The sequence below is a fragment of the Fringilla coelebs genome (assembly GCF_963513975.1).
Source record: "Fringilla coelebs genome assembly, chromosome: 6".
NCBI lineage: Eukaryota > Metazoa > Chordata > Aves > Passeriformes > Fringillidae > Fringilla > Fringilla coelebs.
This window is the reverse complement of record NC_140034.1, coordinates 53,472,166-53,487,344: the sequence shown is the minus strand read 5'-3', so window position 1 is coordinate 53,487,344 and position 15,179 is coordinate 53,472,166. Positions and strand designations below refer to the sequence as shown.

At 56.2% G+C, this 15,179-nt stretch overlaps 2 protein-coding genes and 1 long non-coding RNA gene across 5 annotated transcripts; 2 read left to right on the top strand and 1 right to left on the bottom strand.

Moving 5' to 3' along the window:
- Positions 1 to 151: 151 nt before the first annotated feature.
- Positions 152 to 1,552, top strand: LOC311154957. The gene is made up of 2 exons (XR_014616238.1): positions 152 to 349; positions 1,331 to 1,552. It is a non-coding gene; the product is annotated as an uncharacterized lncRNA (long non-coding RNA).
- Positions 1,553 to 2,799: 1,247 nt separating this feature from the next.
- On the bottom strand, positions 2,800 to 9,805 carry PSMD13 (proteasome 26S subunit, non-ATPase 13). The gene is made up of 13 exons (XM_084207866.1): positions 9,609 to 9,805; positions 9,253 to 9,331; positions 8,595 to 8,629; positions 8,452 to 8,507; positions 8,060 to 8,103; positions 7,775 to 7,861; positions 7,077 to 7,248; positions 6,495 to 6,574; positions 6,287 to 6,412; positions 5,740 to 5,802; positions 4,953 to 5,033; positions 4,165 to 4,281; positions 2,800 to 3,443 (listed from the first exon to the last, which is right to left on the bottom strand). Exons 1-13 carry the CDS (start codon positions 9,701 to 9,703, stop codon positions 3,348 to 3,350), a joined length of 1,131 nt encoding a protein of 376 aa, XP_084063992.1. The 5' UTR covers positions 9,704 to 9,805; the 3' UTR covers positions 2,800 to 3,347.
- A 164-nt stretch (positions 9,806 to 9,969) lies between these two features.
- On the top strand, positions 9,970 to 15,047 carry SIRT3 (sirtuin 3). Of its 3 annotated transcripts, none has more exons than XM_084208610.1 (8): positions 9,970 to 9,991; positions 10,157 to 10,262; positions 11,407 to 11,598; positions 11,877 to 12,109; positions 12,226 to 12,326; positions 12,576 to 12,737; positions 13,064 to 13,273; positions 14,540 to 15,047. In XM_084208610.1, exons 3-8 carry the CDS (start codon positions 11,552 to 11,554, stop codon positions 14,558 to 14,560), a joined length of 774 nt encoding a protein of 257 aa, XP_084064736.1. In that variant the 5' UTR covers positions 9,970 to 9,991; positions 10,157 to 10,262; positions 11,407 to 11,551; the 3' UTR covers positions 14,561 to 15,047. The 3 variants fall into 3 exon arrangements, with proteins under 3 accessions (XP_084064736.1, XP_084064734.1, XP_084064735.1); XM_084208608.1 differs by having other exon boundaries at positions 9,981 to 10,086; XM_084208609.1 differs by lacking the exon at positions 12,576 to 12,737 and having other exon boundaries at positions 9,981 to 10,086.
- The last annotated feature ends 132 nt before the right edge of the window (positions 15,048 to 15,179 follow it).

Sequence of the window (15,179 nt, the reverse complement as noted above, 5' to 3'; positions counted from 1 at the left end):
CCGTGCTGGCTGGGGACAATTCTTGGTCTCAGACTCCTGTGCAAAAAATCCGAAAACAATTAAGGGAAGAAAAACTAAAGCACAGAGCAATTCGGGAAAACCTGGCTCTGTCAGGCTGTTCCTCCCTGTGCCCCTGGAGCTGTGCCAAGGAGTGGCAGGGGGGTGGTGGCAGCAGTGACAGTGACAAGCTGGGCAGCTGCAGAGCAAGAAGGAGAAGCGGGATTGCTCTGAGAGCGCCATGAGGGGTTTCCAGAGGGGCTCCCAGCTCCTGGCAGCCGCACTCCGGATCAGCCGGGCCCCCCGGGCACAGCTCCGCTCCCAGCCCGCCGAGCACCCGCTCTCTCGCGGTGTGAGTATTCTGGGGGGCTGAAAATGTGGGAACAGCCCAGATGGAGGGGCCCAAACCCTCTGTGACAGGGCCAGATTGTTTTGGAAGGGGGTGGAAGCAAAAGGGGAGGGGGAGGAAAAGAAGGAATGTGCCCTCAGGCTCCAGCCCACACCCCTACAGTGTCCATGCCCTGCTCTCCCCCCACCCCCCTCTGGCTCCTGCTTCAGTTTGGTTTTGTCCTTTCAGCTCCTTTTTTAACCTTTGAGGTTTGGGGGTCCCCTGCAGCCCAAGGCAAGGGGCAGCAGTGACACTCTGAGGTTGTCCCTCAGAGCCAGAGCCAGACCCTGTCCCCCTGTCCTGGGACAGTCACTCCAAAGGGGTGTCCCCAAGGGACAGGAGCTGCTGTCACCGCAGATCCCAAGGTCCCTCTGACAGTCCCCCTGTGAGGACAGTCCCCCCCAAACCAGGCCCTCCCGGGCTGGGTGAAGCAAGCTGGGAAAAACGAGCTTTCCCCCAAATCCTGCCCGATTCCTCCTCCACCCCTTTATTTGGGGTTTTCCCTCTCTTGCCTTTCCAAGGTCTTCAAGAAAGGAGCTGCAGGAGCCTGGAGAGGCTTTTTCCAGGCAAATAAATCAAAAGAAGGTGCCAGTGTGGGAGGTTAATGCTGTCCTGGTTGCAATGGGGAAATGAGGGGCTGCTGCTGGCTGCAATTCCCACCCCAAAGTCACCGAAAGTCAGGAACACTGCAGGCCCCGGCCACAGCCTCAAGGTCATGCACTGCTCCAGTGTCCCAGAGGAACAGACCTGGAGAGCACCAGCTCCACCCACTGCCAGTGGGAGCAGCTCTGCTCCCCACACCTCCCTCCACAGCCCCAAGGCAGGTGCCAAGGCCTGGGAAGAGCACAGGGAAGCCAGCTGGGCATGGTGTTGAGCAGCAGCAGCGCAGCCACCCCGGGAGCCCTGTGTGCCATGCCACTGACTCCTGCTCCTCGTCCCTCTCAGGAACAAGCCGTGGCCCTCACCCTGATGTTCTCGTCCTTCCTGCTGCCCACAGCCTGGGTCCTGAGCAACATCTACAACTACAGGAGCAGGCCCGAGTGAGGAGTGGCAGGAGCAGCCTGATCCCTGCTGAGAGCATCCCGAGGGAAGAGGCCTCGGGACAGAGCCTCGCTGGGATGGAACCCCCTGAACCTGCTCATTAAAATCCACCTTTGCATTCAACAAGGGCTCACTGGGTTTGCTCCATCCTGTAGAGAAGGAACCAGATCTGTGCCCTCTGCCCTGATGGCAGCACTCCCTCAAGGGCTGCCAGCAGGTCCCAATGGGAAGGCATATTCCCTCTGGAGCCTCTAACACTGGCAGCACTGTGTGCACCCGGTCACCTCTCCCAGTATAAGCAAGGAAGCCATTCCAAGGTAAATTTCTGACAGCAAAACACTCCAAGGCTTGACATTAAAAGGGTGCCACAGGCTGGGGGCTGCATGCCTGCCCACTCCCTGCCCTGCAGGAAGGGCCTCTCCACCCACCACATCCCAAATCACCTGTGCCAGGGAAGCAAGCAGCACGTCGAAGGTTTGGACAATGAGGGGTACTTCCAGGGGTCTTGGAAAAGCCTCTGGAGCTGTCACGGTTCCACAGATCTGACCCTCATTCCCAGGAGCTGCCCAGAGCTTCACAGCCAGGAGAGTGCACCCACAGCATGGGTGCTCCTGGGAGAAGCTGGTATTGCTTCCCACAGTGACATTCCAGGTTTTGGATGCTGATCACAAGTAGCAGCAGCCCCACAACTCAGTCACTCCAGTGGAGTTTCCTCTGTTCCCTGAAGTGTAGTGACAGCCCTGGGAATGAGGGTGAGATCTGAAATGGCACTGGGAAGGAGACTGTGCTCCTTTAAGCCTTCTCCTGTCCTCAGCTATGAAATAAAGGGAATATTTTCCTGAGTGGAACACCTACTTCTTCCACACACTCTCCTGAAGTCAGTAAAAGTGGCACCAGGAGTAAGCCTTGGAAGACAGGATGCAGCAGGAATTGGGCAAGTCAAACCAAGTGGCTGGGCAGGGATGAGGCAGGCACTGGGCACTGAACAATCCCCATCCAGGAGGGAATTTCAGCCAGAAGGGCCTGGAGAGCAGCAGGAGGAAGATGAGCAGGTACAGACTCCAGCAATTCCATTTTGTCCCATTTTCCAAAATTCGTCTCCCTTGTGTGAGGCATCTCTGCACCAGTCTGGCATCAGCCACATGCTCCCTTCTTTCTCTTGCTGGATTAACACTTTCAGCCAAGACAGGAAAAGCACAAAAATTCCAGCAGTGCCATTTGCTAAAGACACCAGAGAACCAAACTGGTGATGAAAGCTCCTGAATCCCAGGAGTGGCAAGGCTTGACCATGGAAGCTCGTTTTTAAAGGAATCATCAGCAGCTGAGCTGCCAGGCATGGAGATGACACAGAGTTCCCAAAAAGGGAAGGCAGAGACGTTTATTCTGGCAATGCCACTGCAGCTCACCTGAGCACAAAGCGTTGGTGAAAGACACCCACCCCCTCATGTGTATGGACACACCCACTAACCAGGAATCCCGGGAAACCCTTGGATGGAGCAAACACTCCCTCTGCTGCAGATGAGGAGGGGTAGAGGGAAGCAGGGCCAGGGGAGGAAGAGGATTTGGGGAAGAAGATTTGGGGAATGCTGCCTCAGGCTGCTGCAGGGGCAGGGGGAGAGGGCAGCGGGACAGGCTGTGTCCCCTAAGGCCAAGACCCCTTGATCCTGCACTAGGATCCCACCCTCCTGCAGCAGCTGGAGGCAGGAGGGATCAGGAGTGATCCATCCCCCCAGAGCCACTCCTGCCAGCAGAGGGAAAGCTTGTCTCGAGCACCAAAAGGGTCCCACAGCAAAAGGCCACGTCCTCCTGCTCGCCACATCCCAGGCTGCTCCTGCTCTGCCCACCCACCCCTCCAAGGATTCAGTACAGTCAGTGCTCTGAGTGCTGCTGGCCTCAGGAGCAGCAGGAATCACTCTCTCCTCTATGTCAGGATGTCGTGGGCTTGGTGCTCCACCAGCATCTCCATGCTCCGCACGTCTGTGCACCAGAACTCCAGGCGATCCTTCATCCCCTTGATCTGCAAGGCAAGGCCACAGGGACAGAGTGCCTCAGCTCCTGGGAATGCCCACAGGCTCCTTCTCACACCTGAGAGCTCAAACCATCTCTCAGAGCCCCACACACTGAGAAAGCGAGATGCCCCATCCCTGGAATTGCTCCAGGCCAGGCTAGATGGGGCCTGAACAACCTGGTCCAGTGGAAGGTGTCCCTGCCCATGGATGGGGCTTTAAGGTCCCTCCCAACCCAAACCATCCCGGGATTCTGGGATTAACTGCTTCTACCAGCAAATCAGCAAGGGTTAAACTGAAATGCACCAAAGGAACTGTCTGCAGCTGGAATTCCAGGCACTCATTTTTTGGTTTGAAGGTAAAGACACCCTGCAGAGTCTCCTTAAGTGTTACAAGGATGAACTTGAGAAGCTCAACAGCTCCACTATATCCTGGACTTCTCTCTTCCCAAGAGGAATGTGCCTCCTACATCCCTGAAACTCCTAGAGGTTGTTTCATGCATTTAGGAATGAGGCCTGGATCCTTATGGAAAACACTACCATGGCTTCTGTGTTCCATGGTGTTTGTGTGGCTTTCACAAGGGAGGTGCCAGCCCTGTCCTGTCCCACCTCCTGGAAGGTTTCTGGGTGAAACACCCCAGGGGCAAAGCCAAGCCCCCAGGGGGGCTCATTCCCAAGCCATGACTCATCCCAGGTCACCTCACCCAGCCCAGCTGGAGCTGGTGGCCATTACCTGCTGCAGGTCCAGCACCCGTGGCTGCACCCACGTCATGTGCACCCTCTTGTCCACTTCATCAATGCTGCCCTTCACCAGCCCCACTGAGAGCGCCTTCATCACCAACAGCTCCACCTGGGAACACAGATAATCCTCGGAAATGACCCAGATCACCCCATTTTCCCCCTGAGATGAATAAAACTTGGCATCTTCACATGAGATCCCCTCAGAATCCAGGGCAGCAGCTCTCACAGCTGTCCCCTTTCAGGTGACAGAACTGCTTCGAGACTCAGCACCTCAGCAAAGAGGAGTTCTTTTCCCTAAAACCAGATTTTAGGGGTTTTTAAGTTCTTTTTCCCATTAAAAAAACCTAGAGTTATTTTCTTTTCTCTGAAGTCCAAGGAAGAACAAGGTAATTGGAAAAAGCCAAAAGACCCCAACTGTCCCCAAGCAGCAAGTGGGAGTTGGTGTCTTCTCTCAGGGACCAAATGACAGGACAGGAGGAAACAGCCTCAAGCTACACCAGGGGAGGTTCAGGTTGAACATCAGGAAGAACTTCTCCAAGGGAAGGGCTGTCAGGCATTGGAAGGGGCTCCCCAGGGAGGTGCTGAAGTCCCCTTCCTTGGAAGTGTCCAAGGAATGACTGCATGTGGCACTCAGTGCTCTGGGCACAGGTTGGACTTGATGATCTCAGAGCTTTTTTCCAGCCTAAATGATTCTGGGATTCTGTGTGGTTCAGGTCTATCCAGGCACTCTAAGAGCTGCAGAACCTGGACATTACCAAGGGTGCCTAACCCCAAACTCACCTCATTGACGGTGACTTTGGCACTCTTGGCAATCTCCTCGAAGGTGAGCTGGCGGTGGTTGGCCGGGCGGGTGAAAGTCATCTGGATCCAGGGAACAAAACAAAAAAGCAACCCCCACAGGGTTTTAGAGATTCGACAGCTCACAGAGCCTCCCCCAAACTGCCCTGCCCAGTCTCACTCTGCACTGGCAACTGCATTTCTCACATTTAAGCAAAAAAAGTAAAACAAGAATGTTTGCACTGGCATGGTGACAACAGAGCCTTCCAGTGATAGGAAGGGACGGTTTCAGGCTATCCATCAGGGAAAGGACCCTCAGTCCTTGGGAAACAAAGATGTTGAACTGTGTTCTAAAAGACTTATTTATCCTGGAACATACTGCAGACACCATCCCTGAAGGATTGCTCTCCCACTCCTCCATATCGCAGAATTAACAACTTCCACCATGCCAGGCTGCTCCAAGCCCTGTCCAACATGGCCTTGGACACTTCCAGGGATGGGGCAGCCACAGCTTCCCTGGGCAACCTGTGCCAGGGCCTCAGCATGCCCACAGGGAAGAATTTCTTCCCAATATCTCACTTAACCTTCTGTCAAAGAAGCCATTCCCCCTTGTCCTGGCACTCCACCGAAGAGCTCCCCTGGAGTTAGGGACAAGCAGCCCAGCACGAGGAGTTTTCCCTCATAGCACCTGCCTGTGGCTCCATCTACAGGCAAAATCCACACTGAACTTCCTGTATCCAGGAGTTCCTGCAGGTGGGTGACCAGACACACTGAGCACATCCCAGCTCACCTCCATGAGACACAACAGCTGGATCTTCTGCAGCAGGAGCGCTTCATTGGCAGCCAGGTCGGGCTGTGAGGGGAGAGAAGGCACCAAATCAGGTCAGGATTACATTTTCTCCCCATCCTGGGGCACAACACCTCTACATACAGAAATAAATGCCTAGGAGGGTTCATTTAGGGGGAAGGAGGCCACCACAGCCCATCCACCAGCCAGGAATGGTTCCAGAAAACAATCCAAGTGCCAGTGAACTCACAAATCCACTGTTAAGCCAGTGATTCCTGCTGTGGCCAGCGCAGGTAACATCCAACATCACTGTTCCTCCCCAGAACAGGAGGGAAAACCACTGTTTTCCAGAGAACACACTCCAGAAGGAAGTCAAAAGAAAAGTAATTATGTGCATTAAGATGGAATAACCACTCCTGGGCTCCAACCAGAATTGTACCAGTGCTCCAGAGCCAGGAATGAGCCAAAGCTGATTAAGAAAAAGTCCACAGGCTCCAAGTGTCAGGTGGACCTCCCAAGCCTGGGCCTTGAGCAGTCCCAGAGCCCTCACCTGCTGCCCCCAGGCCGACTTGAGGGCCTGGAAGGTCTCCACGTTGCCACTGTTGAAGGCGAAGAGGGTGTCAATGAGCCACTGCCGGTCCGTGCTGCGCAGGGACTCCAGCACGGGGTGCATCAGCTGCAGGGACAGGCAGGAGGCTGTCAGCAGGGGAAAAACAGCTCCTGGGGCTCCAGGGATGAAGGGATGTGGCAGCACTCACCAGCTCCCCAAAGTTGTAGACACCTTCTCCCAGCAGCCCGGCCAGCCCCAGAGTGAAGGCTCTCTCCTGCTGCTCTGATACTGGAAAAAAAAAACAAAAATAATTTGGATGAAAAAGATACCCAAACCAAAACAACTATAGATAAAAACATACCCTAACCAAAAATAATTGAAATGGGAAAAAAAACAAAGCCAAAAATAATTTGGATAAAACACCACTTAAAGCTCCATCGAGCCCTCCCTCACCTATATTAAACTATTCCCAGCCCTCATCTTTCTCCACATCATCTGAAATTCGGGAACCTGCAGCAACCACAGCACAAAAGCACTGCTTTTTTCAATCCAGACTGAAAATTTTTGGGAATTAGAACAAACTTGTCCTTCTGGAAGGAGCATTCCCCCTTTTCCCCCAGTGCAATTCAGGAGCGGGTCCTCGGGGGTCACTCCTCAGTCCAGCCAGACCTCGGATCCACCGCAGCACAGCCAAAACGACACGGAGGGAAAACCTCAGCCAGGGCACTTATTTGGGTTGGGGGGATGAGGCAGAGCATGGAAGGTGGGATTTCCCCTGGGGAGGAGTTACCTGGCAGGTCCTTGACCTCGATGCAGCCCAGGAAGCGCAGCGCATCCTTGTAGTAGGCGGCGTGGTTGCCCACGGTCTGGTAGTACTTGCTGGAGAGGTCGTAGAAGCGGCTGTGCACTGATGTCACCCCAGGGAGGGTGTTCAGCATCTCCTCCACCTCCTCAATGGTCTCCTGGGAAAGACAAGACCTGCCTCTTACAACTCCCAGCTCCGAGGATGGCAGCCTTCCCAAGGGATCCCTGGTGACATCCTGGGCAAAGACACCATCGCTCCACAGCCTTCCCTGTGGGGGTGCTGAGGCCCTGGCACAGAGAAGCTGTGGCTGATTCAGCCCTGGAAGTGTCAATGCCAGGGTGGAGCAACCTGGGATAGTGGAGGATGTCCCTGCCCATGACTGGGTGACCTTCAAGATCCCTTCCAACCCAAACCATTCCAGGATTCCATCACCCAAACCCATCCCTCTCCACTTGCTCTAAGAGAATCAAAGCTGCCCTGCCTGAAAAACATCATTTCAGGTTTAAAAGATGGTTTTCAAACCAGCCAAGGATAAAAAACCCCATGTGCTTCGCTCAGGCAACACCACGACAGGTGAGCAGCTCCCATGTCCCGGTGAGCTCATAAGCCCCTCAGGGTTGGGAGCTGGGATAACCAAGGAATGTCCAGCACCCCAAAACTCCCCATCCCAGGCCACCCCTCACCTTGGTGACCTGCAGGTCCCCGATGTTGAGCTTGAGGGCCCCGATGGCTGTTTTGCACAGGATCACGGCCTCGTCGCTGCTCTTCACCTGCAGGGACACAGGGACCTGTTCAGTGCCACCTGCGGCCAGGTGTGCTCCAGGGGCTGCATAAATGTCACTTGTGACCATATTCCTGCATTCGAATCCCTGTGGAAAGGTGCTGTTCTCCAGCACAGGTGGCCACACAAACCAGTGACTCTTGGCCTGCTTGGAGGCAAAACTCACCAAGAGCAACTTCCAACATACCTTTTCCCGGGTCTTCTCCAGAAAAGTCAGGGCCACATTGGGATCTGGAGTAGAGGGAAAAACAGATTTAAATGAGCAGCTCTCATGGAGCTAAACCTCACCTGCCAAGCCACCTTTGACAGGATTCCTGACGCTGGAATAAGGGTTTTCCATGGTGCACCCTCAACCTGCAGCAGCTGCTGCCAGTTAAGCTGGGCTTTTCCCCACCAACCCCCTCTCCAGGGAAGCTGTGGACCTCCTACTCCAGGAATCAACAATAACTTAAGCTTTCTAAGCCAGCACTTTCCCTTCCCAACACAGCAGGAGCACAACAACTTCCCGTCCAAGACTGACCCATCCCTGGCCACCTTCCAGAGGTCACAACAGGACAGGGAAGGGGGGAGGACACGCACCTGTCATCTGCCGGACCACGTGCAGGATAATCTCCACCAGGGACAGGGGGTTCACCCTGCAGGGAGCAGCTCAGAGTCAGCACGACTCCCCACAGCCCCCCAAATGACCCCCAAGCCCCCCCAGATGGCCCCCAGTGACTCACCTGTGCTCAAACTCGCTGATGAAGTTCTCGTAGAGCTGCAGGGACAAGGACAGGGACACTCAGAGCAAAGGACACCCCGGTTCAGAGCTCCTCACCATTGTTTCTGCTCTGTTCCAGCTCACTTGAACACTGCTGGAAGTGCTGGACAGGGCTCTGAGCCAACTGGGCTAGTGGAAGGTGTCCCTTCCAGGGAAGGTGGAACGTGAGGATCCTTGAGGTCTCTTCCAACCCACACCATTCAAATCCCTCAATCCTATGATTTTTCCAGAAAATCGGGCATCCCATACAGAAATTCCAGCACTGCTCAGAACTCAGAACTGCTCATTGTATCTAATTCTATCCCCATAGGCTTCTTCTAGTGAACACCCCTCCTGCACTTGCAAACCTCTTGCTAAAACATGGAATGAAAAAAAAAAAAATCTCTCTGCAACTCCCAAAACCAAAAATTTTAAGTAAGTGAAGTAAAGAATCACTTTAAAGATTCTGAACCCGAGACATTTAACTTTAGTAGAATTTCCAAACAGTCACCAGTGCAAACACCCCAGGAGCTGAACCCACCCAGGTCAGTAATTCTCCAAGAGAATTAGGAAAGAGAGAAGCTGCAGGCTGAGTTTTTCCTGGTACAAAAAGCCAGGAAAGCCGGGAAGAGTCCGCTCACCTTGATGAGCCCATCTCCCTGGGCGAAGCAGGGGTCCTGCACGAAGTCCAGCACCTGCAGAGTGAGCTGGTGCCACAGCCTGGGGACACAGAACAGCCCCGTGAGCCCAACGCCGCCGAACCGTGCCACATCCCGGGCCGTGCCGAGCAGGGACTGACGAGGGCGCGGATCGGGGGCGAACCGCGGGCTGGGACCCCCTGGCAGGGGCAAACACCGCCGGAGTCACCTCCCGGGGGACTAACGAGGGGGCTAAAGGGACGCGGGCCCAGCCGGGCCCCGCCAGGGCTCCTCAGCCGAAGGGAGGAGAGCAGCGGGACCCGGGGCGGGCCATCCCCCCGCACCCCGTCCCCGCTCACTTCTTGTTGTAGAGCTCCTCGAGGCGGTGCCACACGGCGGCCTGGCCCGGCCCCGCGCTCTGGCTCTGCTGCAGGAAGCCCGGCACGTCCTTCATGGCGGCGGCGGCGGCGGGGCCCGGACGGAGCCGGGGCCAGGGCCGGGACGGGGCCGGACGGGAGCGGAGCGAGGAGGCCGCGCCGTCCCCGCGGTGCGCACTCACTTCCGGCCGCGCGGGGCACGCCGGGTACCGTAACACCCCGCGCCCGCCGCCGCCGCGCACTCGCCCCGCGCCGCTCCCGCCGCGCCCCGCGGTCGCCACGGCAACGCCGCCGCGCCGCCGACCCCCGGGCCTTCCCCCGCCGCCTCTCCCCGCGCCCGCACCGCCGGAACGACCCCGGGCGGGGTGAGCGGCGGCGGGCGGCGGGAGCGCGGGCGCGCGCGCTCGCGGCAGTGCGGTAGCGGCGATGGAGCGCGGGGCGCGGGCGCTGCTGGCGGCCGGTGAGCGCCGGGGCCGGGGGGAGCCCCGGGACCCCCGGGCCGGCCCCAGCACCGCTCTGCTCTCTTGCAGCCTGGAGGAGCCTGTGGGAGCGCGGGCCCTGCCATGGCAGCAGCGCGGCACGGGCCGCCCGGTGCGGCGGGGACGGGAAGGGGCTGGCCGGCGGCGGAGCCGAGAGGTAGGTGGGGAATGCCCGGCTGGGGGCTGGAGCAGCCCTGCGGGAACGGGAGTACGGGAATCGGTGCTGGGATAGGGTGTGCTCCCGTGATGGAGGGTGTCCCGTCCCCTGGGAGCCCGGAGAGCAGGGATCTGCCAGGGAAAGCTCAGTGGTTTTCCAAGAATGTGAGTTCGGCTCCCCAGGAACCCGGTCTGACAGGGCAGAGCCATATCCTTGTGACAACAGGGAAAGGTAGCGCGGTGTCACATCCCTGGGAATACACTGTCACATCCCCGTGACAGCAGGGAAGGGCAATGCAGGGCACCTCCCTAGGAAGTCAGTGTCACACATCCCAGGAAAGGCAGTGTTACCCCCCTTGGAAGGCAGAGCCACGTCCCTGTGACAGCAGGCTAAGGCAGTGCAGTGTCACATCCCTGGGAAAGCGGTGTCATGTCCCTGCAAAGGAACTGTCACATCCCAAGGAAGGCAGAGCTGACCACCCTGGGGCCTGGAATCACTTCCAGCTCCGTCCTTCCTCCTCGGGCTTGCCAAGCTCTCCTGGCTCTCCCCATGCCTGCTCTGGACTGTGCATAATGCCCTGCTCCAGCAGCACTAATTATCTGGGAGAAGCTGTTCCCTGCTGATAATGACTGTTCCTGAACTCCTAATGAGTGTTCCCAGATGACAATGGCTGTTCCCAGCCCAGCTGGGCACAGGGCTGTGATTCCTTTGGACAAGGACACACGGAGCCCAAGGGGGCAGCAGGGACAGGACAGTGTCTGTGCTCACCTGGGCAGGGTGACACATCACCCTGAGAGAAATATGTTGATCTTAGCACACAGCAGGGTCTCCTGGATCCCAGAGGAGTGTCAATCAACACTGAGACTGGGTGATTCCCAATGGGTCCAGCTTTGTGTCCATCCCTGTCCCAAAAACCCCTCACAGGAATACTGGTGATTTGGTATTTTAGATCCACATAAGGAATTGCTGAGGGATGTGTCTGCTCCAGGGTTTGGGTCTAACAGCCAAGCTTTCTCCTAATAAAGCCCAAGCACAATCCTGCCCAGAGAAGAGCTTTCTGTGGAATTTTAGGGTGATTTTCTCCCCCCTGAGCCAAAGTCACTGTCAGTTCTCTCAGTGCTGTGCTTCCCCCTGTGCCAAGCAGGATCCGAGGCTCCAGACCCTTCTGTGTGAGCGCAGCTGCCAGAGCCATTTTGGGCAGGTGGGGAGGTGACAGGGGGAAGGAGAAGCTCACCTTGAAGGACGTGGCCGAGCGGCTCCGGAAGAAGGAATGTCGGCGCGTGGTGGTGATGGCCGGCGCCGGGATCAGCACGCCCAGCGGCATCCCAGACTTCAGGTGATGCCTCTGTGTCCTTGGAGGGCTGATGTCTTGTCCGTGGAAAGGGTGATTAAACATTGGATGGGGCAGCCCAGGGAGGGGCTCAGTCACCATCCCTGGAGGTGTCTGAGGAGTGACCGGACGTGGCACTCATGCTCTTGTTGACAAGGTGATGATGCATCACAGGCTGGACAGGCTGATACTCTTGGAGGTCTCTTCCAGCCTCATTGATCCTGGATTCCGTCTCCAGCCCAGGTCCCACTACAGCCCCTCTCAGCTGCCCCCTGTCCCTGCAGGTCTCCCGGGAGCGGCCTGTACAGCAACCTGGAGCAGTATGACATCCCCTACCCCGAGGCCATCTTTGAGCTGGAGTATTTCTTCGTCAACCCCAAGCCCTTCTTCACCCTAGCCAAGGAGCTCTATCCCGGCAACTACCGCCCCAATTCCGCCCACTATTTCCTCCGGCTGCTGCACGACAAGGGACTGCTCCTGCGCCTCTACACCCAGAACATCGACGGGCTGGAGAGAGGTGAGCTCCCTCTTCCCATCTCCAGCAGCAGCACCAGGAGCTAGGGGAGAAGCAGGACTGGGGAGATGTACACAGGGAAGCTCTGGCTCAGTCCTTTCCCACACACTGTATTCCAGTGGCTGGGATCCCTCCTGACAGACTGGTGGAAGCCCATGGCACCTTTGCCACTGCCACCTGTACGGTGTGTCAGAGGAACTTCCCTGGAGAGGACTTCAGGGTGAGTGGGCCCAGCTGGGCATCAACACAATTAACATAGGAAGGCATTAATTATTACAGCAATGACAGATCCAAACTTGTTCTTTTGCCCTCGGGGACAAGAGGTTTGTGGAAGGGACCAGGTTTGGGGTTGGGCGTTGCTCTGAGGACACGTGGTGGCTCTGAACCCCTATGACAGGCAGCTTTGGGGCTTCTCCTTTGAGGGGGACAAGGTCCCTGTGACAGGCAGTTTTGGGGTCTCTCCTTTCAGGGAGATGTCATGGGGGACAGGATCCCTCGCTGCCCTGTGTGCACCGGAGTTGTCAAGCCTGACATTGTGTTCTTTGGTGAGCAGCTCCCACAGCGCTTCCTCCTGCACCTCACAGACTTCCCCATGGCAGACCTGCTCTTCGTCATTGGGACATCCCTGGAGGTCTGGCAATAAGGGAAACCCCTGGGAAAAACCTCACATGAAAATCAGGGCCTGAAGGGACTCCAGAAGGGAGAGAGAGGGCTTAGAGAAGGCAAGAAAATGGGATAGGGAGGTGAAATTTGAGGTGGAGGGTAAGAAATAGGGTGGAGGTGCTCTGAGAGACCCTCTGAAAACCAGGTGGCACCTGGAGAGGAAAGGCCACCAGGTAACTGGTGACACTGTGACCTGTTCAGAGCCGGGGTGGCTGAGCGGTTCCAAGCCGAGAGTGCCGGGAACTGGTGCCCCTGGCAGGGTGACTGTCCCTGTGCCCCCTGTCTTCCCCTCAGGTGGAGCCCTTTGCCAGCCTGGCCGGGGCCGTGCGCAGCTCCGTGCCGCGGCTGCTCATCAACCGGGAGCTGGTGGGCCCCTTCGCGTGGCAGCAGCGCCACAACGACGTGGCCCAGCTCGGGGACGTGGTCGGCGGTGTTGAGAAGCTGGTGGAGCTGCTGGGCTGGAAGGAGGAGATGCAAACGCTGATCCAGAAGGAGAAAGAGAAGGTGGGAAGATGCTCAGACCCCCAGCTCCCCCCTCAGCCCCTGTGGTCCCTGTGCTGGAGTTAAGCACGGGAATGAGTTTGTGCTTGCTGGGGTCACATGGCACAGAAGAGTGCAAAAAAAGCCCCATTCCAACCCAAACCTGAGTGCTGTTTCACAACCAGTGTGCCAGGGCAGAGCGCTGTGGGCTGAATGTGTCTGTGGGAAGACACGCATCTACCAATCCCAGATGAGTTAGGAATATGGAAAAGGACGGGATTTGGGCTGAAAGCAGTGACCCTCCCAGGGACTGAGAAGCTTCCAGTTACATTACCTGGTGTGTGATTTGTTCTCAGACAAACCCTGTAGCTGTAGCTGGAAGTGCAGATGCCAGGGGATGGGAGTAACCAGACCAGGAAATGCCCTTGGCCAGCAATGCCGGACTGTGAGGCAGCAGAGCCTCAACACAGAACCGGGATGTTCCACAGGGAGCACTTCCCTCAGCTGTGAGGGGCTGGAAACTCTCACCTCTACAGTCCCTTCATGGCTGTGCTTCCACTTCCAGAGGTTCTGGAGCAATAAGCTGTAGGAAAGAGGGAAGGGTGGCCCCAGTTGTGTGAAGACCCAACCAGTGCTGGACAGGGAGTGGGGTTCCTGCTTCACTTGGCAGAGATGAATCCTTAAATCAACTTTTTTTCCCCACCATTCTCACATCTGTAACCTTCTGGGATCTTCAGGAGTGAGAAATTACAGGGGAACAAGTTCATAATTACTCAGAGCTCAGTGCTGATGTTAATTACTACATTCCTTTAGACCACTGGGAGGTTTTTTTCCACATTTGACATCAAACACAGCTGGTATTTTTTAGGCATACATTGTCCAAACGTGACTTTATAAAATCTGGCTTCAAGATTCCAATTGTAACATCCAAGTTGTTCTTACTTCCCTCAGATTAGGCAGCAGGAATGAGTAGGATTTCTTAGCCTTTTTGCCAGATTTTTGATTTTTCAGTACCAACATTTTGGGGACCAGCCAGCCCTTGGCATGATGCTTGTGCTGCTCTGAATCCCTGAAGGATAATGCTGATGCAACAGTGATTGAGGAAAACCAGTTGCTTGGAGCAACCTGGACTAGCGGAAAGTGTCCCTGTCCATGGCCAGGAGTGGGACTGGATGAGCTTTAAGGTCCCTTCCAAGCCAAACCATCCTGGGATTCCAGGATTCTGAGGGGATGGTGCTGGGGCTGGAATGTTGGATGCTCCCTGGCAAGCACTGTGGTCTCTGTTTCCAGCTGGATGCCAAGGACAAGTAGGAGGGTGTTTCTGTCACCCCTCAGCACATCACTTGGGGACGTCCTGCCATGAGTGTCACCAGCAAGTGTCCGAGGGCCTGAGGGCTCATGCCAGCACATCTGACAAGCTCTTTGGCTGTAGTTAGCTGTTTGGATCTCCCTCCTTCCAAGCCATCCGTGCCAGAGCCCCTCAGAGGCACTGGTTCCATGGAGCAGGAGCTGGAATGCCATGAAGGTCAGGCCAGGACAGCCTGGAGAGTGTTTTCCAACTCCCACTGGGCTGAGCATCCAGTTCCTGTCACAGCTCCTCCCCAGCCACTGTTCCCTTGGCTGTGATCCTCAGCTGCTGCAGGCTGTGTTTAGTCTTCCATAAAATCTCTGCTAATCAGGGGACAAGCCAGGGGCGGGGGGGCTGCCCCCCATTCCCATTCCAACTCAAGCTGCTGGGGAATTTTTGAATCACTGGAGTGTTAATTATTTAATAATAAAGAGACAATTCATTTCTGGATGTCACCTGAGGGGTTTTCTGTAAAGTCACATCTGTCCCCACCACTGTTTCTTTCACCTGCTTTTTGGTACCTTTTTCCCTCTCACACAAGTGCCTTTCCCTGCAGTAGATGCCATCCTGGGGGGTGGCAGT

Excerpts from the sequence above, each read along its gene's own strand:
- PSMD13 (XM_084207866.1), bottom strand. The coding sequence starts at position 9,703 with ATGAAGGACGTGCCGGGCTTCCTGCAGCAGAGCCAGAGCGCGGGGCCG. Across the intron at positions 8,104-8,451 it reads CGTGGTCCGGCAGATGACAG|ATCCCAATGTGGCCCTGACT; the intron begins GTGCGTGTCCTC and ends CCTCTACTCCAG. Across the intron at positions 4,282-4,952 it reads CCAAAGTCACCGTCAATGAG|GTGGAGCTGTTGGTGATGAA; the intron begins GTGAGTTTGGGG and ends CTGTGTTCCCAG.
- SIRT3 (XM_084208608.1), top strand. The coding sequence starts at position 10,053 with ATGGAGCGCGGGGCGCGGGCGCTGCTGGCGGCCG. Across the intron at positions 12,110-12,225 it reads CATCGACGGGCTGGAGAGAG|TGGCTGGGATCCCTCCTGAC; the intron begins GTGAGCTCCCTC and ends ACTGTATTCCAG. Across the intron at positions 12,738-13,063 it reads TCATTGGGACATCCCTGGAG|GTGGAGCCCTTTGCCAGCCT; the intron begins GTCTGGCAATAA and ends TCTTCCCCTCAG.